Source organism: Pleurodeles waltl, chromosome 9 (genome assembly GCF_031143425.1).
Source record: "Pleurodeles waltl isolate 20211129_DDA chromosome 9, aPleWal1.hap1.20221129, whole genome shotgun sequence".
In the NCBI taxonomy this organism is placed as follows: Eukaryota; Metazoa; Chordata; class Amphibia; order Caudata; family Salamandridae; genus Pleurodeles; species Pleurodeles waltl.
In genome coordinates, this window is record NC_090448.1 from 936,280,439 (window position 1) to 936,298,115 (window position 17,677).

General features: G+C 43.5%; 1 protein-coding gene across 3 annotated transcripts in view; it reads left to right on the forward strand.

Annotated features, from left to right (window-relative positions):
• The window catches only part of LOC138260123 (cholesterol 24-hydroxylase-like), a 247,845-nt gene that overhangs the window by 158,047 nt on the left and 72,121 nt on the right, over window positions 1–17,677 (forward strand). For all 3 annotated transcript variants that reach the window (XM_069208296.1, XM_069208298.1, XM_069208297.1), the window contains exons 6-8: window positions 12,088–12,226; window positions 17,264–17,374; window positions 17,481–17,637. In XM_069208296.1, coding sequence (XP_069064397.1) covers window positions 12,088–12,226; window positions 17,264–17,374; window positions 17,481–17,637 — 407 coding nt within the window. The remainder of the gene's footprint in view (window positions 1–12,087; window positions 12,227–17,263; window positions 17,375–17,480; window positions 17,638–17,677) is intronic.

Below are 17,677 nucleotides of genomic sequence, written 5' to 3' on the forward strand. Positions count from 1 at the left end.
ACAGTGGTCTTTTGTAAGTTTGCGCCTTATTTGCGTCAAAAAACGACGCAAATGCGGCTCTAAAAAGTATAAATATGGGCCACAGTATCTTCTAACCTGTTTGTAGCAATCCCTTTCTCACCTCTTTGCACTGATTGGTGTCTCGCCTATATGTGTCCAGCCCCCATACCTGTTTGCATCCAGATGTATTTGAACCGCTTACACTTTTTCGTCACTCACATCTTCACACTCTCGGACACCTCTTACGTGCACATGTTCACAGGCACATGTTCATAACATGGAACAGTTAGGGTTGCCACCTAGCCGGTATTTGAAAGGATACAGGTCGTTTATGGAGTCTGTATTTTTTTATTGGTGATGTAACATCACGTGCAGTTTTTTCTTGTGCCCTGTTTTTTAAATCGCAGACTAAACTTTGTTTTTTATAACTTGATGGTGATAAAAGTTATTTCAACGAAAAACTGACCTGACAGGCTGCTCTACTGCGTGTGGCCCGGCTAGTTAATATTCACATTTTTCAGAGCCTGAGGCACTGTCGTTCAAGATCTCACAAGAGGTTGGCCGGCTGTTGGCTTAATGCTCTTGTAACGTGCTGCGACTTTGGAACACATCATAAGGATTAAAATGGCGGACAAATGACGTTTCAAATCTTTCATGTATGCTGCAGTGTGATGTACAATAAAGGAAACACGATGTCCAAGGGCAGGTATGGCGCTGGTCATGGGCAGTGGGTCAGCTGCCTAGGGCCCCCCCACTCAGTCCACTAACTTGGGGCACCCGCAGTATTTGGACACAGCCAGGCCTGGCACGAAAGGTGTCTCCTTGTAATTGGGCCCACGTGAGGGGTTCCCCCTCCCCTGCCCTTGCTTCTATGGTGTAACAAGGCAAATACCAGGAGAGGGGGACCCGTGCCAGTTGCAAAAAGACACATCCTGCAGGTTTGTCCAGCAGTTAGCCATCCACAACACATACCACCACCCCCACCACCCTGCACCCACACAGACACACCAATTATCCTGCTGTGTAGGTCCTGGCAGTATTAACCCTCTCTTGCAATAAGCAACCCTCACACCTTCAGCCCTTTATGAGCTGTTAACAAATGCTTGTAGGAGGATGAGACAGAGGGGCTGCTGTCCAGGAGGGGGTAGCATAAACCAGCTTCAGGACTGTTGTGATGGAACTCGTGCAGCGGGGATGTGCGCATGCAGCCCATCGCTCTGCACGAGAACAGACCTCTCGAGAGAGAACGTTGAAGGGAGTCGGTTGGAGGAGCGACGATGCAAGAGGCAGAAGTCTTTCCTTCCCCATTATATGTGTGTCGTATTTACCTGGAGTTAATTGCAAATAAACTGAGAAGAATCCAGTTTCTGGTGTGACTCATCTTCACAAGGACCAGCTTCTATTGAGATGCTGACAGCCCTGAATGTGTATGCAAGTTAGAAGGGCCTCGCACATTCCCTTTCTGCCCGTCCCCAAAACTCATAGAACCGGCCCTGTCCAAGGGCAGTTCTTAGTAGCTCCATTTTTGTGGTAGGCATAAGTAGGCTCAGACTACTAATGTATGCAACATCGCTCTGAGTTACTGGCCCGCTCAGCATTTACAGTGCTGCCTAGCCACTTGAAAACAAGGAAGGCAGTCACCTTGGCTAAGAACGCAGAGTGGAGAAACAGCATCATTAATGTTGCTGCGCAAGTGTTTTCAAGTTGCCAGGTTCACTTTCAAAAACATTGTGTAGGTCCCCGCTAAACATGTGCATATGCAGAAAGCTGAGTCCATATTTCAATGGGGCAGCTGGATGGGTCAGTGCTCAATGAGCTGCAAATTCAGCATGAGCTTGCGGACTATTTTTTGTCAACAGTGGTGGTCACTGGCATATGCATATTCTTAAGGGCATATTTACATGCCCCTAGCGCCACCTTGCGCCGCCCTAGCATTATTTTTTATTTTTTTACTCTAAGGTGGTGTTAAGGAGACCTTTCTCCTGCGCCATCTTAACAAAGTGGTGCAATGGTTCACTTTGTGAACCCTTCCGGCACATTCAGGATGCACCAGGAATAATGTATGCAAGGGGGGCGTTCCCACATAGGGAGGCCCGAAAAATGGTGCAGTGAGATTTACAACATTTCACTGCGCCATTTTTTCTGTCATTTTTAATGCCTTCTTAGAGAAGGCATTAAAATGACACACCCATTGAAATCAATGGGCCTCCCTGTGCTTTGCTGCACAAGCATCCAAAGTTTCGACGCTAGTGCAGCAAAGCACCACAATAGCATCAAAAATGTTGATGCTATTGTCCTAACGACCGCCATGGTGAGCCATATTCTGAATATGACTCAACCATGGTGTTGTTAGGTGGGGCAGGCGCAACGCAAGTAAAGTGGTGCATCAGGACCGATGCGCAACTTTCTTGTAAATATGCCCCCTAATGCGCACAACTTGACTCATATTCCTAACATTCACACTGACACAGTGTACCACACATGCTTTGAAACAGGGGTAGGTTAAAAAGTGGACCAAAGCAAATATATTGGCACTATAACTTTTTCATACATTCACGCAATGGTACCAAAAATACTACAGAGACCAGTAACCATAGTACACAAGCCCTAACAGAAAAGGTGTTTGACCAGCTATTGTCAGGGTTTACAAAGTCTAGAGGACCGATCTGGTTCTCACATTCTGGGCTAAAAACACACACACTCACTCGCTCTCTACACTTAGTCTGGTACAAGAAGAACAGAAGAAATGCCGGTGGATGAGAATACAGGACATCATCACATTGCGCCACTTGAGAGTCAGGGATGGCCCATTATCTAAGCACATCATAATCAGCAAATGCAAACAGTCCTGTTTGTAATGGAGTGAGGAATTTTTGCAATGCAATATTGAAATTTGTTTTTGAAAATCTTCTGTTCCAACACACCCACCCTAACTTAAGAGCTAAAAACAATCACCTAGATTGTTGGAAAATTTTAAGTACATCCTTTTCTGCCACCACTGCCTATAAGCTTAGCTAGTACTCCCCACGACAATTTTGAATAGTCTAGGTCACACAGGGGGAGAGTACTTTATTGGGAAATCGGGAGGTTTCTCAACATGCCTGTTCCTTTGAAAAGTTTATAGAGCTGAGGCAAAGTCAGTCAGTCTCCTCTTTTGACTTCAGAGAAGAGGTCTATATGCAAAATGAGCATCAAACCACTTTGTCTGGTTGCCAACACAGGATCTAGTCAGTCTTCTGAGTCCCTTTAAAGTATTTAACTCTAAGGTTGTTTTCACGCATCCTTCTCTTTCTAGAAATCTCCTGCCATATATGACTCCCTCAGTCGTCTGTCACCTCAACCCAGATACACCTTCCATTCTGCGGATCGCAGTTTTCAATTCCTTATTTTGATATAAGCCTACAAGAACCAGTAGGCAAGGTGGAGTCCAAACAAAAATCCCATAGTAGCGGAATATGCTAAACACTACATTAGGCCACCTGGCACCCATGAATGCTGCTGACCACCACCAACTGTCTACAGCTTAAATTTACTAAGCCTTTTGCACCAGTTCAGATACTGCTTTGCATCAAGAGAGTGTTACTGGGCAGATCTGTGTAAACACAAAAAGGATTTCACTCAAAGCTCTATCTACTAAGATAGTCTGTCTGGGCTTTGCATCCAAACTACCGCCTTATACTGTAGAAACAGATGCAAGAAAGGGCAAATGTGATCATTTCTTTAAAAATGACATATTGCATGTGTGCTGCAGTGCACAGTATTGCCAATGTGTGTAGAACTCCACAATGTGTCTATGAATAGGAATGGGAACTTGAAGGGTGTCCTTCCGGCACAAATCATATACTAGACATTACACACTCTCTTCTTCACCATGTTGCAAAGCTGTTTTTTGCACAAAGAAGACCTGTTCAAGCATCAGAGCAGGGGATGACACCAGCTGCCGTCCAATCGTAGTAGACATGGCTCTGTGCTGAATTTACTCCCCTGCGCAATTCAGCTCATCAAATTTGTATGATGTACTGCATTGCATGAAAAGCTATTACATTTGAGTCTATAGCTGTTAAAGACTGGAATTGAATTGGAGTAAACTTAACATATAAATCAAGCAAAATAAGGAAGGAAATTAAATTGCCCATTCTTCTAGGCCTACAGAACATTGTGTCCCATTCCTGTCAGAAATTAGATTGCTCCACTCACTCACCAGAGTGACCATCTGCAATATCCAGGTTTGGGCTACCATCCTTCCAAAGTTGATGAAATGTATTCTCTTGCTCAATTAAACACATTTTGTCAACTTTAGTAGTATGAAAGGCTTATTTGCTCATCAGTAATTCTAGCCCATGATCAGCAGGAGGCAAGCGGATCTATCTATCAAAGAAAGCACAGGTGTTTCCTGCATTTCTCATTATTCCAATGGTGCCCATAAGTGCCATTCCTGGCCCTATCGAAATTAAGTGGCTGGTTCCTGTGGATCAGTGTACTATTGCATTCACTCTGGAAATCTTTGTTTGAACTCAAGGCCACAGATTTGAATCCCAGTAGGCCCACTCAGTCTTTCAAATGCAGTCTTTCATATTTGAGCACTTTACAAATACAAATATTATGCCAACGAGGGCCTTGGTGTCTGGATGGACATGCAGGGCAATCAACTCTTATAATAGCCAGAAGGCTTTTATTTCACAGATGCTTTCATTTCATTGTTATCCCTAGTTCCAATATTTTTCTGGACTGTAAAAAATAATAAATTAGTTAAATCCTTTCTGTGGAAATTTCAGGTTTGCTAAGTATTTCGCTGCTTCTGGGGTGACACTAATTGTACAGTTACCATCCCACCCAGTTGTAGAAGGCTCAAGAGAATCTGGTGGTCAAATCTACACAGATAATGTTTAATAACAACTTGAACACTTAGCTGGTGGGGAGTAATCCAAACCCTCTCTGTAGAAAGGCGCAGTTAGCCAAAACATAGAAAACACATTCAACCCATCTACTATTTATTGAAAATCCCTTACATTAATTTATTCTAAATCTCATATAAAAGTATTGCAAACATCACTATTTTCACCAGCATCTCATCTTCAGCAAACTCCTACAATATATCTATTATAAAAGAAAATGTAAGAATATTTGTCTATTCTGACAACATACATCAGCACAAGTATCAAATGAGGACTCACTCTCCCAAGCCTAAATGAAGCATCAATAAACATTTTCTGTAAACAAATGCTGTCTCATTTGAAAGATTCCAAGTATTTTGAGAGCAGTAGTCAACTTACCTAGAGTCATGGAGAACATATTCAGACAACATCTTCATATTGGCTTGGAGAAAGAGAACACTTTTCGTCATTCACAGTCAGTTGTCCTCATTTCATGAAAAATAAATCACACAACTTGTATTGAAAGATGCCCTCTACAACATTAAAAGCACCGCAGAATTCAATAACCTGGACTACCTCATACTACCAGAGAGACTTCATTGGGCAGTAGAAGGCCAAGCGTGACTCCTCCGTATGGGCGGAGGAGCGTCACCCCCCCCCCCCCCCCCACCACCACCAGCAGCAACCGCTGCAAATTATTTTCCGTAGAAAGGATAATAAACACTTTATTATCCTTTCCATGTAAAAGGGGTGGGGCATTGGGGTGACGAGCTGAGGGGAGTGCATTGTGCACTCCCCTCAGAGCACATGTGTGTTTGGCCGGCTGTCGATGGCCGGCCAAACACACATGCGCACAGGGCTCTCTCCAGCCCAGCAACACGGTTGCTGGGCTGGAGAGAGCCTACACAGGCTCCCAGTCTGCCTAGGAGCGGCCTGGCTGGGCTCTCCCAGCCAATCCTGACGCTGCTCTGGGCAGCGTCAGGATTGGTGCAGGACAGGCTGGGAGCCTGTGCCTGCAGCAGCGACCAGAGAGGAGATGCACAGGAACAAAGCAGGTAAGTGTTTTTTAAAATTATTTTGAATTAATTTTCTCCCACGCCCTCCGTGCCCCGCCCCGTATCCCCTGCCCAGACCCGCGAGCCGCTCCTGTAGAAGGCCCGTACTATTCACAAAAAAAGTCCACAACATAGCTTTCCTTGGACATTTCAAAAGATAAATATGCAGCAGATGCAGCCACAATAAAATACAGACAACGTCAGAGATTCACTAGTTCAAGGTAAAACCACAGAACTCAATTTAAGTCCAATATTCGCAATTCACAAGAAAGAAGTCACAAAGATTCCAAACTAGTCCAGTCTTTTAATTGATAAATCCAATTTCTTCAAAAAAGGTTGACAAACATCGACAGTCTCAAGCATGTAGTAACCAGACTTTCATTTGTCAAATACACTCATCAACAGCCAACAGGTGTTTTGTCACAACATGTGACTTTTTCATGGCTGTAAAGTACAGAGTATGCGTTAAGTATAAATAGAACTACATTACATCATATAAAACACAACATCCTTCCAACACCTCAATCAAATTGTGTGAGGAAAGAACCAGTGACACAAGAGCTTTCCAAAGCAGTGCACCAAACGTGTATAAAACAAATAAAATGAGTATGTGCCCAAAGAAAAACACCAAGAGAACCAAAAGGTGATGAGGCCCTAGGAAGTGCCAAAAGAAAACATGTGAGTCTGACAAAAATAAATTATAGTAGAAACTAACCATCAAACAAATTCAGAACCTACCAATAAATTACAAAATGGGATTACAGCAACATGTATTACATAGAATCACCCACATCAAATTAACTGTAAAAGAACACAGGTGATTGAGCCATATGACTGCACAGAGGTCCAGTATTCATCATGCTTAGTAAAATTAAACTGCAGCTAGAGAATCGATACCTGTACAAATAAGACCAAGGTCCTCTGGAATAAGTCTCAGTGAAGAAATAACCAGATTCCCACACATGAACACTCAAAATGATTGCAAGTCCGGTCAATGATCCAAGGCCCAAAGACAATAGTAAATGATGATTGTAATGTAGAAAAGTACCATGATACGTCCTAATCCTAAAATGACATAAAAAAGCAACCAATTATGTAAAAACAACAATACTAAAATTGCTGACAGCATCTCCCAGTACGAGGAGATGGGTTCAATACCCCCAAGAAGATAGTATGTGCCATTCCTTGTGGGTTGAAAGACCAATAAATAAGAGCCCACCTCAAATCCAAAGTCAATACAGATCCCCAAAACACTAGCATATAGCTCTCAAAGCCCCAGCTAAAAAGTTATGCTGGAAAGCTTAAAAAAAAACCCACAAGGAACAGTTACGTCCAGAAAAAGTCGGAGCCAGAAATATATCCATACTTGCACCATCCAACACGGTCTCTTATTTAGTATGAATCCCAGAACGGAAAAAGATTAACATTAACACAGCATAAACCATTACTACAGTAACTGCTCTATATTAATAGAGTACATGCTTTATTTAGATGTACTGCAAAGTAAACCAGTAATAGCCATAAGTGCCCGGAACCTCAAATACAGTACTAATAGGAATAGACAAAATGCTGTTCGGCACATGACATAGGTAATAAAATTGTGGTCTGTCCAGATAGAACTCAAAATACCAAGGACTCACCCCAGAATTAATGACCATTGCTGATGAATGGCAAACGGTGTGGCCACGTTGCAGTCTTAAACCGACACGGGTACCTACCGGAAATAAATATACACGCTTGCATTGGAAAAGTTTAAAAAGGACTAAAGGTGTGTGGTCACAGGTGCAGGACACAAAACTATGGCCATATTGTAATGTCCATGGTGTCAAAGTCATATAAAACAGGCATAGCCCCAGGAACAGCACGCCAAATGCGTAATCCTCATTTCAAAAGGGCATGTAGTAAAAAGCCACAAGGTCATCCTTAATGCATCAAAATTCTATGTCAGGAGCGGAGGCTTCGGATTATGCTTCTCCTTGTTTGCTGTTTATTAATCTCCAAAACACGTCAGCCAATAAAAACTAGACTTTTTTATGAACTACAATACCCATAACTTTTCAATGTGACATCATAATATCAGTACCGATCACGGCATACCATTCTATATATAACGATGAGGAACCATAAATCATCCTCTTTGTTTGCTGCTTCGCAGAAAGATGAATATTTGTCTTTAGCTTTGTATTTGGTATTATAGTCTTATAATTTAATTCTGTGATTTTCTCTGGGCACGCGATACCCATTTCGGCAGTAACGCCTCACTGAGTGACTCGACCGAGCAGTTTACATGTTCTGTATAATCGTCGCATACACTCAGGTGTTTGCCCATACGATATGCCGCAATTGTTTGTTGCACCCAGCAGGGGTGCTGGAGGCCAAGGGATGGAGCGCAATGGCACGAGGACCGTAGCCCTCTTTCTGGCACGCTGCCCACGCGCGTGCTAAACGCCGCGGATCAGTTTCAAACTTGAATTGTAGTGTAAGCTCACGCCCTGACTCGGATGTTGTTATTCCTGATTTGTTGTCTTGCCTTTTCATGTGTTCCATCTTTCATGTCCCAGTGTATCATGAACCAATTGTTACGACATACAAAGGAATAGGGAACCGTTTTTCATATCTCCAGCATGCCATATTCATGTTTTGTAGTTAATGCCTACATTTGACCTTTTTACTGTCCTTTCCTCAATCTGATCTGTGTCCTGTTCTAGATACACTGGGTACTTCTTGCATGCCTTCCAGATGACTCCTAAATCCATCCTTGTTTATGTTGTAGTGTATGTACACCTGCTTGGGCACCTACCATCTTTTTGGTACAGGTGTCAATTTTGATGCATCAAGGATGACTTTGTGGCTTTTAACTGCATGTCCTTTTGAAATGAGGATTCTGCATTTACTGTGCTGTTCCTGGGGTTATGCCTGTTTTACGTGACTTTGACACCATGGACATTACAATATTGCCACCCTATTTTTTATCCTTTACCTGTGACCACACACCTTTAGTCTTTTTTCCCACTTTTCCAGTGCAAGTGTGTATATTTATTTCTGATAGTGACCCATGTCGGTTTAAGAGTCTGCAACGCGGGCACACCGTTCGCTGTTCATCAGCAATGGTAACTAATTTTGGGGTGATTTCTTGGTATTTTGTGTTCCGTCGGGGCCGACCAATATTTTATTACATATGCCATGTGTCGAACATCGTTTGCTCTATTCCTATTAGTACTGTGTCTGAGGTTCCGGTTACTTATGGCTACTTCTGGTTTACTTTAAAGTACATCTAAATATAATGTGTCCTTCACTAATGTACAGCAGTTCCCGTAGTAATGGTTTATACTGTGTTAATGTGAATCTGTTTCCGTTCTGGGATTTATATTAAATAGGGGACCCTCTTGGACGGCCCAGGTGCGAATATATTTGTGGCTCAGACTTTTTTCAGACTTAACTGTTCCTTGCTCTTTTCAGCTTTCCAGCATAACTCTTTAGCTGGGGCTTTGAGATGTATATGCTTGTGGTTTCTGGCAATCTGTCTTGACTTTGGATTTGAGGTGGGCCCTTGTTTTTTGGTCTTTCAACCCACGTGGAACAGCACATAGGCCCTCATTATGATAATGGCGAGAAATGCCGCCTACCGCCGTGGCAACGGCCGCCACAAGACCGTCGCTGTGGCTACCTACCATCCATCATAATATGACCGTAGCCAGAATTCCGCCAGAAGGCTGGCGGAATTCCGGCTACGGTCATGGCGGCGGACGGCACTAAGGTGGCGCTGCTGCCAGCAGCAGCTCCACGCCAGAAGAACGATGCCGACCGTATCATGCAGCCATATGGCTGAATCACCTGTGTACTTTTACATTGACTTTGATGTGGCTGATTCTATGAAATACCAGTAGCTGCAATCCCATTTTGTAATTTATTGGTAGGTTCTGAATTTGTTTGATGGTAGTTTCTACTTTTATTTCTTTTTGTCAGACACATGTCTTTCTTATGGCATTTCTTATTGTCTCATCACCTTTTTTTTCTCTTGGTGTTTTTCTTTGGGCACACACTCATTTTGTTATTTGTTTTGTACACTTTTGGTGTAATGCTTTGGAAAGTCCTTGTGTCACTGGGTCTTTACTCACACAATTTAGTTGAGGTGTTGAAAGGATGTTGTGTTTTATATGATGTAATGTAGTTCTATTTATACTTAATGTATACTATGTACTTTGCAGCCTTGAGAAAGTCACGTTGTGACGAAACACATGTTGGCAGTCGAGTGTATTTGACAATTGAAGGTCTGGTTACTACCGGATTGAGACTGTCGATGTTTGTCAAACTGGTATGAAGAAATGGTATTCATCAATTAAAAGACTCGACTAGTTCAAAATCTTTGTGACTTCTTTCTTTTGAATTGTGAATATTGGACTTATATTGAGTACTGTGGTTTTATGGTTTTACCTTGATCTATTGTATTACATGTATTCTGTTGTGTACATGTCTATGCCTTGGGGTAGTACAGCATAGGCACCCATCCAGCACCACCCCTAATTTTGGCTGATCCTGATAATTAATCTGTTTATGTTACTGTATGACACTCATGAGATGTGCAGTTAATATAACTATTACTACCCCATTTTTCTGTTTGAAATGTCAGAGATTTACTCCTATTTCAAATTATGTTCAGCAGATAGATGCGTCATTTCTGCAATCTTCAGGTGAATAGGTAATGGACCACATAAACACACATGAAACTTAGCTGTACTCGAGTTTCTCTGAAAATTGCAGGCAGCCAATAAGTTATAAATACAGCTTTCCTGGCTGTGTAATGTTCTCCTATGATAAACAGTCCTTTCTGTAACTGCTCCTTTCTGTTTTCTGTTCCATTTGAAATATTTTCCCTATGATTGTTAATGCTGCTATCTCTTTTCTGAATCTTTTTAATTCTGTTTGACACTCTTCATCCACTTCCTCCCTACACTCCTTTTCTAACACTTTAAGTGTGTGTTTCCCTTAGGACTGCAGCTTTTGCTTGTATTCAATTCAAACCGAATGGTACTAATGTAAAACCCATGTGACCCCAAACCTCTTTGTTGCAGTCTCATAATGCCTATCCATGTTTGTAATATTCTCTGCTTAAGGTCTTTTGAACCACCTTCTTCAAGACATGTGCTGTTCTTCATTTCATACCTTCCACCTTCTTCTCTGATTTCATCCGAATGCTCCTTTCATCTCTGCTTTTATCCACATGCAGGTCACTTTAGGACTCACTGCCTAAATCCAAACTGGACTTGTGAATCACCTAAATCTAGTGGGAAGGTTCCTAAAGTGAGGGCAGTTGTTAGTTTCACCAGAGACCACGTTCAGCTTGCGAGACATTTTGTTAGTTTATAGTGGGCTTAGAGCCCACCCATTGCTTATCATTGGTTAAAGCGTGTGGGTTTCACATCCTCTTCTTCTATTTGACTCCCCCCCCATGGATCATGGCCAACTTACTTGTTTTCTTCTACTGCTAGTGTTTTGGGTGCTACATTTTTTTTTGTTGGAGCTCTCCAGCCATGATGGCTCTCACCCTCCTGCCATCAATAAAAAAAGTTGCTATGACGCGACTAGAGCTGGCTGCATCATGGTGATTTCTTGTACTTTCAATCATGCAGCATAATAGACCGCTGCTGTACAACATGACTAAAAAACATTAACAAAGACAATAACACTCGTAGGCAAGGGCTGTTGGCTTTGGCAATACTTGTTTTTATTAGCTTCACCTCAAGCACTTAGGGAAAAAGAACTAAAAAAGGAACACAAATGAAAGCAGCTGGTAGCAATACTAGCTGGGCTGCATTCCATATTCTTTGAACTTCCTTGGGCCTTCACCAGCGGGATCAACTGTGGGAGAATAAATCAGACCCTCCCCTAAATTAACAGTTCAGCCTAACTGTTGCATCACTTCTTCTCTGCGATAATAAATAGCCTCACCAGGATGTCTGGTGTCATCAGTTAGTAGAAGCTGGAGTTCCTGAACTTAGCGGTGCAGGAGGTTCACACCAAGAAATACTTAAAAGCCCTTTATGGAGACTGCACCAAATATTCATCATACTGTAATAAATTGAGATGTAGTGCATTACTGCACATTGTTTATCACAAGCATTCGTAATGTACACAAGGTAACTCATACTATTTTGCAGCTACCTCATAGGTTTGATGGGGACTTTCAATGAAAAAGCTGAGGCACTTATGGAAAAACTAGAAGAAAAAGCAGACGGAAAGACAGAGGTCGGAATTCATAACTTGATGTGTCGAGTGACACTTGATGTGATTGCAAAAGTAAGACTTGTTTTATTTGCCAAATTATTAAAATATCAGAGTTTGCACATTTGTTTACTGCAGTTGAAAACAAAACGTGCAATGTATCATGCAGAATTACTATTACATTTTTCTGTACATGACTCTATCCTGAAAAGAAAGTAATATCTGTGGTGTTGTCATTTTAGTGAGTCAAATTAGGCTACTTCCTAAATATTACACTGTGGCAGTCACCACTGTTTTGTTATACTTAGGACTAGGTTTCTATAGAAAATTTATTTTTTAGTTTGCTAGTAAGATTGGCGATGTTTGACACATCTTAACTGATACTTTCCAAAAAAAGACGTTCATCTGCCTGAAAAAAAGTGGAGGTCCCTTCTCATAGGAACTTTAAACACAGCTATATCCAAAACGGCTGAAAGGAATTACTCCAAATTTTCCAGAAAGCTCGATCTGTACCCAGAAAGCATTAGTATTGTGATTTGGTGAAGATGTGGTCAGTAGTTTTGAAAAATTAAGGTTCAAAATTGATTATATTTCGGACTAGTATAGTGCTGTGGGACTGATAGATCAAAAGATAAAATCTGATTGGCTGCTTCACATCAAAAATTATGTTTTGCATCCATTTTAGGATTTGGAATCTCCATCGCTGAGTCCTGAAATGAAATTACATTTAGGAGGCAGGGTAGGGATACCTTGACCCCCTGGAACTGGGTTCCCCTGGGGCCAAAAACTGATTTTTTTTTTAGCAATACTAGAGTATTCTAGGGGCCAGCGCATCATTTATAAAAAGCCATTTAATGGTATGAAGGACACCATTCCCCGGGGGCTCAGCAATTATATATTTTTTGGGGGGTGAGGAGCGTGCAGCCCCCCCCACCGAGCCATTTACTTGCCATGGGATACCCATCCCCAGGGCCAACTAAATATTTTATTTGAGGAGGTGGTTAATAGGCCTAGGGACCCCATCATTCGGGGCCTCATTAATTGTATATTTTTTGGAAGAAAGGGTGTGTGGTCACCCTCCATGAGCCATTTCGCAGGACCTGAAGTCAGGCATGTCAGGAACATAGGTTTGCTCCCTCCTGGTGGCACGGCCCGAGTGAGGTCCAGCAGAAGTACAACTGCGTACGGCAGAACTGAACATGCACTAAAAAGTGAGGCTTAGTCTGTCCTGTGGCACCTTAGAATGCTGGTCACTGTACTACAGGAGTACTGGAGTACCACAAAAAATAAATTAAAAAAGGAAAATGTGTTGTGGGTGCCTGTGGGATTTCATCACTGTGGGTGGTTTGGTTGACAGTAATGGAGTGGCCAACCCAATGCTGCGCATGACAGAGGCTTTGTACTGCGGAGGTTGGCTCCCTGTAGGTTGGAGGCACAGGGCCTGGTCTGCGGTCAAGCTCTACTACCCAACCACCTACCACGCATGACCCAGGGTTGGCTGCTTGCAGTATATTGGGTGCATGGCCGGGCCACAGACCAGATCTTGCAGCCCACCACACAACATGGGAAGACAGACATGGCAACCAACATAAACCTTTTCTAGTTTTTAACCAATAAATGTGGTTCTAAAAGGAAACTTTGTTTCTGTTTTTAATCGTTTTAATTTTTTTGGGAGCTTTCCAATTTTTGGGGGATTCAACTTGAAAAAAGAAAGCCCCTGAATTTGGAATTTTAAAAACACTTCTACTTGCATTGATCATCAGACATCAACTTGTCTCTAATAGAGACACTTTGTTCCCCCAAAACAATACATTTTGAGCACATGGTGCAGTAGATTACCATATTGATAGGTGCAGGGTTAAAATCAGACTACATATGCCACTTGTCAGATGGCACAGTGTCTTCTGGTTGTACAGAGGGTCCAGCTGAAGATGTTGATGCCTCCACCTCATTGTATGTTTGCTCAGCACGAACTAGATGTCTGCTCTGCCTCACCTTTAAGGGCTTTCTCATTCCAGAAGTTCCAAAGGAGCACTTTTTGCTAGTACCCCTGTGGAGGTTGCATGTCACAATCTAGGAAGATCCATTTTTCTGTCATGAAGGGATTGAAAGTAACTTCCTCTCAATGGATTATGATGTGGTACTTGTTGGGTAGACCTGCTGTCATCCAGCTCCTCATGTCTGTGCTCACAGATACCATTTTGTTTGCTGAGATCCCCCAAAAAAGTGGAACTCTAAAGAAAAAAAGAGCCAGGGCACAGCACTGAATGTGGACACACCCAGGTGCTTCTAAACCAAATTATGTTGAAAGGGTGGTAAATTCCTCTACATGTAGGAAGGCATTTAGCCAATCAGATGTCTTTCCTTTTTGTCATAGGTACAAGCACCATATTTACGTACCATGGTACCATCACACCCAAAAAGGCCAAAACTTCACAAAAAAACATAAAGGGCTCCGTATTTAGTATGCCTATGAGAAAAGTTCTAGGCTCAATGTTACACTGAAATCATACGAAACACAACTTTAATTTCTTTCCCCCTGGTATATTTCGGGGACCCGTAACCAGTACGCGGTATATATGGGAAGTCAAAAAAAGCTATTGATATCCACATTCAAATTGAGGATTTACAAAACACTACTGAATATTCAGTGGGAAAGCTAATCATAAGAATGACATGCTTAAGTATGCTAATAAGATGTTTATGCTGAAAAAAAACCTTATCTATCACTGAAAAAAACAAAGGTGAAAGTGATGTTATAGTTAGGTGACAATATCAGTCATAACATAATGTTTTAAACCACAAAAAAACACTGAAATTCACCAGGCTCTGACCACTGGCTGGCACCGTGGGGCATCCAGGACTAGCACCGCCTGCCTGTCTACTCTGGTCAGACCACTTGGGGAGTACAATCTGCCAGGCTGCTGTTGAGTGGGGAGGGCCCCTGTGCAAGGCAGACCCTCAAGTTGGATAGTCCCAGGCAGTGTGAAAACTCTTTACTTGAAGCAACAGCTGAAGCCTATCAAGCAGTTCATTAGCAGGGCCATATGTGCTCAACTGAATGGAGTATGCTGCCACCCAGCACGGGAATCTCAGCTTTACATCCCTTCCGGCTCTCTGGGAAGGCAGGCTCGGACAAAAGGCCCATCAGACAGGGCTGGAAGGCAGCGAAGGACATGGTGTCCTGGGGGTATGAGGCAGGCCAGCCAAGGCCTATACAGCACTTGGAAAGAACGCCTGGGCAACAAGGGGTTCCAAACTACCTTATAACTACTACGGAGGACCACTAACTGCCTTTATTTGTAATCTGTGCACACCAAATGGAGCCCAGGGCTGCGGGCTTCCACCCTGAGCCTGCTGGAGCGTTGACCAGGAACCTGGTCTGAGCTCCTTAATCCTGGCAGGTAGTGGGGATCTTCAGGACCTGAAGGACCCGATCCTGGGCCCCAGTTGAAATGGCAGGGGGAAGAGAGCCTAGAGCCAAGGGCTTCCACCCCTGGGCCAGCCAGAGATTTGAGTCCTTCCAAGGTCTGCAGACCTTGTACCAGGCACTTTGAGATACAGTGGGCTGGAGAACAGAACCAGTGGCTTCAACCTATGGGCTTGCCGGAGCACTGACCTGGGGCTCAGTCAGAGCTTCTTAATCCAGGCAGGCAGTGGAAGCTTTCCCCAGCCTTCAGGGCCCCATCCCGGGGTCCAAGTGACATTGCAGGACAGTGAAGGGAGCCACGTGTGGGTAGTGTTGTCCATCCATGGGTGAGCCATAGATCTGAATCGGGTCTAGGGGCCGGATCAGATCTTCTTAACCGAGGCAGTCAAGGAAGACTTCTCCAAGCCTGCAGGTCCACATTCCAGGCACTTTCATACACGGCGGGCCAGGACACAGTGGCCAGTGCTGGGTGCTTCCTCCCCTAGGTCGGCCAAGTCTCTAACCCTAGCTTCTTAAACGAGGCAGCTAGGGGAGGCCATCCTGGGCAGTTCGCAAAACAGTGGCCCGGAAAAGGAATCCCAGGGAGGGAGCTTACACACTAGTTCAACCCCAGGGCCACCTGCGGCTCTGGGGCCCCGTCAAGGCTTCTTCATTGTGACAAACCCTCCCCAGGCCTGCAGGACTCTCTTGCGGGCATATGAGACATGGTGGTCCAGAGAACACAGGCGATTGCCAGAGACTTCCACTTCCTGGCCCAGTCAGAGCTTCTTAACCAAAGCAGGCAGACCTCCACTGACGTACAGGACTCATTCCAGGACACTTTACAGTACAGCGGGCTGAAGAATGGGGCCCAGGACCAGGAGCTTCCAGTCCTGGCCAGCTGAAGCTCTGACCAGGTGTCCTGTGAGAGCTTCTTCATCCAGCCAAGCATTGAAGCCCTCCTGGGGCTTGAGTGATTCTATCCCATGCGATTTGAGACACAGCAGTCTGGAGAATAGAGCCAAGGTCCGGGACTTCCAACCCAGGGTCAACTAGAGCTTTGACCCAGGGCCCGGACAGAGGTTCTTCACCTCACTAGGCAGGGGAGCACTCTCCAGACTTGTGGGACCCAGTCCGAAGCACCTTGCAGCACGATGGGCGATGCGCATGGACCTCAGGTCCTGGCGTCCTCACCCTTGATCTGCCAGAGCACTACCAATTATTGTAATCCATGCACAAGAGTGACGGGGGACATTTGAGAGAATGTATCTGGCCTTCAGGAGCTCTGACCGGACTTGACGCTTCAAAAAAGCCCGCACTGAGACTTTAAAGGCAGCTCGGAATTCTGAACATTGAGTCACATAAAGGAAATTACATGTTTTGCTTATTTATTTTAAGTGCAGTCATCCGCAGTCACATTATCATGGTATATTTTGCACCACCCATGTAGGCTCAGTAAATGCCTCCTAATTCTAAATTCTCAAAGCCCTACATTTAAGGAATGATCTAAGGAATGCAAAATTGCATTTTGCATGTGATGGATACATTTTAAAGAATAGTACCTTAGCATTAAAAGTAGGACCTAAAAGAAGTGTGAGTTGCTTAAAATAAGTTGGTTCAGTGAAAGATATTCAGACACAAAGGCAATCTGTCAATACCTTAAAATATTTTCCCCAATATAAGTCATATTTTATCATCCTTAGGTGGCATTTGGTTTAGAATTAAACTCACTTCAAGATGAAAAGACTCCTTTTCCACAAGCAATCACCACGGCCTTGAAAGGAATGTTCGAACAAGGCAAACCCTTCGCACAGGTTTGTGAAGGCACAATTTCTTCATTCTTTTATGTTACCTATATTTTTGTGTGGGTCTCAAATCCTACCAACATGGAATCAATTTTTCCATTGTGTCCTGTTGAAGTGGTATCCTGGAAACCGACAACTGATAAAGGATGTCCGGGAGAGCGTGAGGCTGCTGCGCCGAACAGGAAAAGAATGCATTGAACGCAGGAAGAAGGCCCTCGAGAATGGGGAGGAGATACCACTCGATATTCTGACACAGATTCTGAAAAGCGAAGGCAAGTTAAACTTTTATTGTTAGGATATTTGGTTTACAGT